Genomic DNA, 7809 nt, shown 5'->3' with positions numbered 1-7809 from the left:
CCATGTTGGACAGGCTGGTTTCGAACTCCTGACCTCAGGTGATCCGCCCGCCATGGCCTCCCAAAGTGCTGGGATTACAGGAGTGAGCCACCGCGCCCGGCCTTTTTCTTTATTTTTAAAGTTTTATCCCATTCCTGTTGAACCATTCCTGATTTAAAAGTTGGAAACGTGATGAACCTAGAAGTATTTATTACTGGGTTTGTCTTCAGGTTCTGTTACCCGGTTTTCTAGTTCCCGACCTCGTCTGGGTTACTCCGCAGCTACTTTTGCATTACAATGGCCTTGGTGAGACTGGCAGACGGGATTAACTGAGAATTCACAAGGGTGGGTCGGTGGGGGTGTGCCCGCCAGGAGGGGTGGGTCTAAGGGTGATAGAGCCTTCATTATAAATCTAGAGACTCCAGGATTTTAACGTTCTGCTGGACTGAGCTGGTTGCCTCCTGTTTTTGTGTAGGCGACTCACTTTATCCCAACTTCTTGATACTTCTGCTTCTGGAGGTCATATTTCCTAACATCTTCCAGAAAAGTCTTAAAGCTGCCTTAACCTTTTTTCCAGTCCACCTCTTAAATTTTTTTCTCCTCTTCCTCAATACTAACATGAGTGTGGATCCAGCTTGTCCCCAAAGCTTGCCTTGCTTGGAAGCATCCGACGGTAAAGAATCTTCACCTATGCCTGTGATTTGTGGGCCTGAAGAAAACTATCCATCCTTGCAAATGTCTTCTGCTGAGATGCCTCACACGGAGACTGGTAAGAAAAAAATTTATCCTTGAAAGGCCAAGTTACTTAAGGGAAAAGAGAAGGAGAGAGGGTTAAGGGATCATTTCCCTCTTGAGCAATGATAGACCATTATTATAAGCAAGTGTTATTATCAACTAATCCTCTGGAAACCCCTCTTTGAAATGTAACTTGGTGGCACCTGCCCTTTGACCATGTCCCAAGTCTCAGGAGTGTGCACTGAGTTGAAGGACACAGAATTTGGCAGTTGAACAGTGTGTAGTAAATTTGAGAACCTGTGGGCTTAGGCATGGTGGAAACAAAGTTAAATGAAGGTGATGTGTACACCTTCACATAGCACTGGACACATAGCTATAGAAGATGTTACTGCTAATTAACCAGAAGACCTAACATCATACATAGCTCAGGGACGAGCATGATGTTTTTGTTTTGCTAAAAATGGCATGGCAGATCACGATGAGATTTCTGTAATTAATACGTAATTTGTGTAATTCTTTCTGTGTCACTAAGGCTGGCTTTTCTCCATTCTCTGGGTACTCGTGGATGTTACTGGGCAGCTCTGAGTTTGGGAGCACCTCCCATGTTTACTTCTCCTAAGTCCTAGGAAGTGTTGACCCAACTTTACGGTAAAGATAATTCTAGAAAGTTTAATCTACTGACAGTCAAACAGAACGTAGCTAGAAGTGCAGTTTGCCTCCAAAACCTGTGTGTGTTGGTACTCAGGCTTCTGACTGGTAGCTAGCTGCATGGGGTGGGGGATACTTGGGATACTCATTAAGCCGCTACCACTTTTTTGAAAAATCAATTTTTCAGTAGTTTTCAAAAACTTAAGAATGAACCAACTTTACCAAGAATGCCATTGGTAACACTGACACTGTAAAATAGCTTTAAAAAGTGCATTTACATTATGACTACTGTTGTAAAGAGTAGGTTGTGGAGAAGGAATAAGTAAACACGATTGCTATATTTGAGCCTTAGATTTGAATGTCACCCTGCTTTTCTCTTTTTGAGAATTAGGGACTCGCTCTGTCACCCAGGCTGGAGTGCAATGGTATGACCATAGATCACTGCAGCCTCAACCCTGGGCTCAAGTGATCCTCTTACCTCAGCCTCCCAAGTACTAGGATGAGAGGCGTGTGTCACTATACCCAGCTAATTTAAAAATTATTTTTGTAGAGACAGGGTCTCACTTTGTAGCTCAGGGTCTCACTTTGTAGCTCAGGCTGGTCTTGAACTCCTGACCTCAAGCGATCCTCCACCCTCAGCTTCCCAAGTCGCTGGGATTAGAGGCGTTGACCCACCCCACGTTGCTATTCACCCAGTTTTTCAAAACTTTGCATTAATGTTCTTGTCTTTATAATTTTTTTCTTTTCTTTTTTTTTTTATTTTTTGAGACAAGGTCTTACTGTTGCCCAGGCTGGAGTGCAGTGCCGCAATCTCGGCTCATTGCAACCTCCGTCTCCCAGGTTCAAGTGATTCTCCTGTCTCAGTCTCTCGAGTAGCAGGGATTACAGGCGCATGCCACCACGCCTGGCAAATTTTTGTATTTTTTAGTAGAGACGGGGTTTCGCTATGTTGGCCAGGCTGGTCTCAAACTCCTTAAACCCACCTGCGTCGGCCTCCCAAACTGCTGCAATTACAGGCATGAACCACTGCGCCTGGCCACCTTTATAATTTCAGACGTTAAAAATAACAGTGCTGGGTTTGGGAATGAGCAAGTGGGTGTGTTTTCTTTTCTTTTTTTTTTTGGAGACGGAGTCTCACTCTGTCGCCCAAACTGGAGTGCAGTGGCCGGATATCAGCTGACTGCAAGCTCCGCCTTTCGGGTTCACGCCATTCTCCTGCCTCAGCCTCCGGCGTAGCTGGGACTATAGGCGCCGGCCACCTCGCCCGGCTAGTTTTTTGTATTTTTTTTAGTAGAGACACCGTGTTAGCCAGGATGGTCTTGATCTCCTGACCTTGTGATCCGCCCGTCTTGGCCTCCCAAAGTGCTGGGATTACAGGCTTGAGCCACCGTGCCCGGCCTAGTGGGTGTGTTTTCTTTAGCACACATCTAGTGATGGTTTATATAGCTAGCTAATATTTAGGATTTTCCCCAATTCTAATCATTAGTTGAAAGGCTTCCTCTGCTTTTCAGAGCTCCTTGCAAGGCACAAGAGATTGTGAATTTTGCTGTTTTAGAGCCTGTCCATTTGTTCTGTGACTGCATGTTAGAACTGAGAGATAAACTAGGGAAAACTAGGTATTCATTTCTAGTTACAAAATCAGTATATGCCAGGCCCTATGTTAGAGAATTTCAATTGGTTACCTCATTTAAATAAATAAATACAAATTTTTGGAGATGAGGTCAGAGCTAGTAAACGGAAGGCCTGGATGGAAACAGAAACTTATCCAAATTCACTATCATGCTGGTCGTAGCATTAAGAACTGGGCAGTCAGTCGCTGGTTTTTTATTTTTTTGAGACACAGTCTCACTGTCGCCCAGGATAGAGTGCAGTGGCACGATCTCGGCTCACTGCAATCACCGCCTCCCGGGTTCAAGCGATTCTCCTGCCTCAGCCTCCTCAGTAGTTGGGATTACAGGCATATGCCACCACTCCTGGCTAATTTTTGTAATTTTTAGTAGACATGGGGTTTCACCATGTTGGCACACTGGTGTTGAACTCTTGACCTCAAATTATCCGCCCACCTTGGCCTCCCAACATGTTGGGATTACAGGCGTGAACCATCACACCTGGCCGAGGTGCTGGTTTTATAGAATCCCCAGAATCATGTCATTTAAGCAATCATGTAGGTGTTGATGAAGATCATAAACAGAAAGTGATTTAGGGTGAGATGCAATAGGTGAAAATTGGTGGATCTCTATTCTGACCTATTAACACCCAGTGTGGGGGCTTTTGAGCGTCAGTTTAAAGTAAAAAGTGGTAGCGCCGGCCCGGTGCAGTGGCTCACGCCTGTAATCTCAGCACTTTGGGAGGCCGTGGCAGGTGGATCACGAGGTCAGAAGTTCGAGAACAGCCTGACCAACATTGAGAAACCCTGTCTCTACTTAAAATACAAAATTAGCCGGGCGTGATGGTGCATGCCTGTAATCCCAGCCCCTCCCGAGGCTGAAGCAGGAGAATCGCTTGAACCCGGGAGGTGGAGGTTGCGGTGAGCGGAGATTGCGCCATTGCACTTCAGCCTGGGCAACAAGAGCGAAACTCCATCTTAAAAATAAATAAATAAATAAAGTGGTATCGCCACTTAGCAATGCATTGGCCACTGTTGTAGATCTCTCCCAATGCAGTCTATTATATACAAAATGGAGATACTGATAAGACTTCTTGGATTAATACTGTACAAAGCTTGCCAAAGTGCCAGGGCTGGTTAAGAAGTTGCTTCTTGGCCGGGCGCGGTGACTCAAGCCTGTAATCCCAGCACTTTGGGAGGCCGAGACGGGCGGATCACGAGGTCAGGAGATGAGACCATCCTGGCTAACACCGTGAAACCCTGTCTCTACTAAAAACTACAAAAAACTAGCCGGGCGAGGTGGCGGCGCCTTTAGTCCCAGCTACTCGGGAGGCTGAGGCAGGAGAATGGTGTGAACCCGGGAGGCAGAGCTTGCAGTGAGCTGAGATCAGGCCACAGCACTCCAGCCTGGTGACAGAGCGAGACTCCGTCTCAAAAAAAAAAAAAAAAGAAGTTGCTTTTTATTACTTAGATCTGGATTTCTGGGAATTATCAAAGTATTTTGAAAACACTTTTTTTTTTTTTTTTTTTTTTTTTTGAGACGGAGTCTTGCTCTGCCACCCAGGCTGGAGTGCAGTGGCCGGATCTCAGCTCACTGCAAGCTCCGCCTCCCGGGTTTACGCCATTCTCCTGCCTCAGCCTCCCGAGTAGCTGGGACTACAGGCGCCCGCCTCGTCGCCCGGCTAGTTTTTGGTATTTTTTAAGTAGAGACAGGGTTTCACCTTATTAGCCAGGATGGTCTGGATCTCCTGACCTCGTGATCCGCCCGTCTCGGCCTCCCAAAGTGCTGGGATTACAGGCTTGAGCCACCGCGCCCGGCCGAAAACACTTTTTTTAACAGGATATTTTAATATTTGAAAAAAGTTTTAGACAAAAGTGTCCTTTTATTTGTTCCCAACAGTCTCTCCTCTTCCTTCCTCCATGGATCTGCTTATTCAGGACAGCCCCGATTCTTCTACCAGTCCCAAAGGCAAACAACCTACTGCTGCAGAGAATAGTGCCACAAAAAAGGAAGACAAGGTCCTGGTCAAGAAACAGAAGGCCAGAACTGTGTTCTCTTCCGCCCAGCTGTGTGTACTCAATGATAGATTTCAGAGACAGAAATACCTCAGCCTCCAGCAGATGCAAGAACTTTCCAACATCCTGAACCTCAGCTACAAACAGGTAGGCTTATTTTGTTGTTGCAATGAGGTGAACAAAAATTAGACAAATTTGCATGGGTAAGATCTCTGTGGATGCACATAGATGTGTGTTCTATGTGTCAGCACATCGCCTCCTGCAAATAATTTAAGTATGAAGATGAAATGCTTTTGTAACTTTCTTCACCTCTTTCTTGACTTAAATATTCTATTATGTGGATGTGTCATAATTTGACCACTTTCCTGCACAGACCAATATTGTGAAAATATTTCCAACGTTTCCTTAATAAAAAAAGAAGTATGTAACTCCACTTTCCAGGTTAGGAGGAGAATGCCTAACTCACACTGGTTCTCATTAAAATACAAACTTTTTTTTCCCTTTTTTTTCTTTCTGCCAGCAACCTCCAGCTTGTTTTGTTTTTATCTGTGTGCATTTGCTTACTAATAAGTTTAATCATTGTTCATTATTTATTGGCCATTTTCTTTCATTAATTGGCTTATCCTCTTCCAGCCTTTATTTCCTTTTATTCTCCTGTTTATTTTTGAGATGGAGTCTCATTCTGTTGCCTAGACTGGAGTGCAGTGGCCTCATAATGACATTAGCATTACTTTGGCTGGTTTAAGTACAAATGAATGAAACCTCCACCTCCTGGGTTCAAGGGATTCTCCTGCCTCAGCCTCCCAAGTAGCTGGGATTACAGGTGTCTGCCACGAAACCTGGCTAATTTTATTGTATTTTTTAGTAGAAATGGGGCTTCACCATGTTGGCCAGGCTGGTTTTCAACTCCTGATCTCAAGTGATCCACCTGCCTCGGCCGCCTAAAGTGCTAGGATTACAGGCGTGAGCCAGCACACTTGGCCCTTGTCTTTATTGTCTATCCAAAATGTTCATTTCTCTTTTTTTCTGAGACACTCTGGTTCTGTTGTCGCCCAGCTGGAGTGCAGTGATGCAATCTCGGCTCACTGCAACCTTAACTTCCCAGGTGCAAGCGATCCTCTCACCTCAGCCTCCTGAGAAGCTGGGACCACAGATGTGCAACATTACACCTAGTTAATTTTTTGTATTTTTGTAGAGATGGTGTTTCCTCATGTTGGCCATCCTGTACCGAACTCCTGGGCTCAAGCAATCTGCCCGCCTTGGCCTTCCAAAGTGTTGGGATTACAGGTGTGAGACATGGTGCCTGGCCAGGAATAAAAGTTAGCAATATACTTTGATTCAAAGTACATCTGTATTACTAATATTTTACAATTTCTGTCATTTTTTCCTGCAGGTGAAGACCTGGTTCCAGAACCAGAGAATGAAATCTAAGAGGTGGCAGAAAAACAACTGGCCAAAGAATAGCAATGGTGTGACTCAGGTAACAGGAAACTTTATTCTGGTCTTTCTTTTCAGTGATCTTTCAATCTTGTCCATCCCTGAAACACACAACTCCAGTCACAGACATTGGTTGTCCTTGTACCCTTTCTGTCAATCCCTCCTTCTCTTTCAGAAGGCCTCAGCACCTGCCTACCCCAGCCTCTACTCTTCCTGCCACCAGGGATGCCTGGTGAACCCGACTGGGAACCTTCCGACGTGGAGCAACCAGACCTGGAGCAACCAGACCTGGAACAATTCATCCTGGAGCAACCAGACCCAGAACATCCAGTCCTGGAGCAACCACTCCTGGAATGCTCAGACCTGGTGCACCCAGTCCTGGAACAATCAGGCCTGGAACAGTCCCTTCTATAACTGTGGAGAGGAATCTCTGCAGTCCTGCTTGCAGTTCCAGCCAAATTCTCCTGCCAGTGACTTGGAGGCTGCTTTGGAAACTGCTGGAGAAGGCCTTAATGTAATACAGCAGACGACTAGGTATTTGAGTACTCCACAAACCATGGATTTATTCCTAAACTACTCCACGAACATGCAACCTGAAGATGTGTGAAGATGAGTGAAATTGATATTACTCAATTTCAGTCTGGGCACTGGCTGAACCTTCCTGTCCCCTCCTCCCCTCCCTGATAGGATTTTTCTCGTTTGGAAACCATGTGTTCCGGTTTCCATTATGCCTATCCAGTCAATTTGATGGAGGGTGCAGTATGGCTGCAGCCTAATCAGAGAGGTTTCTTTTTTTCCTATTGGATCTTCCTGGAGAAAAGACATTTTAATAACTGTGGCTGCTAAGGACGACATGATAAAAGCTGTCTCTGGCTCTAGATAAGTAGATCTAATACTAGTTTGGATATCTTTAGAATTTAGAATCTAACCTCAAGAATGAGAAATACAAGTACAAATTGGTGTGATGAAGATATTCCTGTTGTTTGGGATTGGGAGGCTTTGCTTATTTTCTAAAAACTACTGAGGTAAACGGTTAAGCTGTAACATACTTAATTGATTTCCTCACCCTTTTTGGCTCAGTTTTACTTTATTCCCTAATTTGTTGGTTATGCTAATCTTTGTAGAAAGAGGTCTTGTATTTGCTGCATCATAATGACATTTAGTACTACTTTAGTCGGTTTAAGTGCAAATGAATCAAACAACTATTTTTCCTTGAGTTGATTTTACCCTGATTTCACATAGTGTTTTGATAAGTAAATATACAGCTTAAACATAAATCTTTGTTAAATTTTTGGTTGGGGTGAAGAAGGAAATTAGCTGAGGAGACTGTTGTCTTAGAATTAGATAGAAATAGCTGAGCATGGTGGCCCATGCCTGTAGTCCCAGCT

At 44.6% G+C, this 7809-nt stretch overlaps 1 protein-coding gene across 1 annotated transcript; it reads left to right on the top strand.

The window, feature by feature from the left end:
* The first annotated feature begins 597 nt into the window (after nt 1-597).
* Nucleotides 598-7194, top strand: NANOG (Nanog homeobox). Its single transcript, XM_033223569.1, has 4 exons — nt 598-748; nt 4869-5131; nt 6378-6464; nt 6597-7194. The coding sequence occupies exons 1-4, from the start codon at nt 598-600 to the stop codon at nt 7026-7028; spliced, it is 933 nt and encodes a 310-aa protein (XP_033079460.1). The 3' UTR covers nt 7029-7194.
* Nucleotides 7195-7809: the final 615 nt, after the last annotated feature.

This window comes from Trachypithecus francoisi, unplaced genomic scaffold (genome assembly GCF_009764315.1).
Source record: "Trachypithecus francoisi isolate TF-2019V2 unplaced genomic scaffold, Tfra_2.0 Lachesis_group11, whole genome shotgun sequence".
NCBI classification, from domain to species: Eukaryota; Metazoa; Chordata; class Mammalia; order Primates; family Cercopithecidae; genus Trachypithecus; species Trachypithecus francoisi.
The sequence above is the reverse complement of the archived record's forward strand: the minus strand, read 5'-3'. Positions and strand labels throughout refer to the sequence as shown.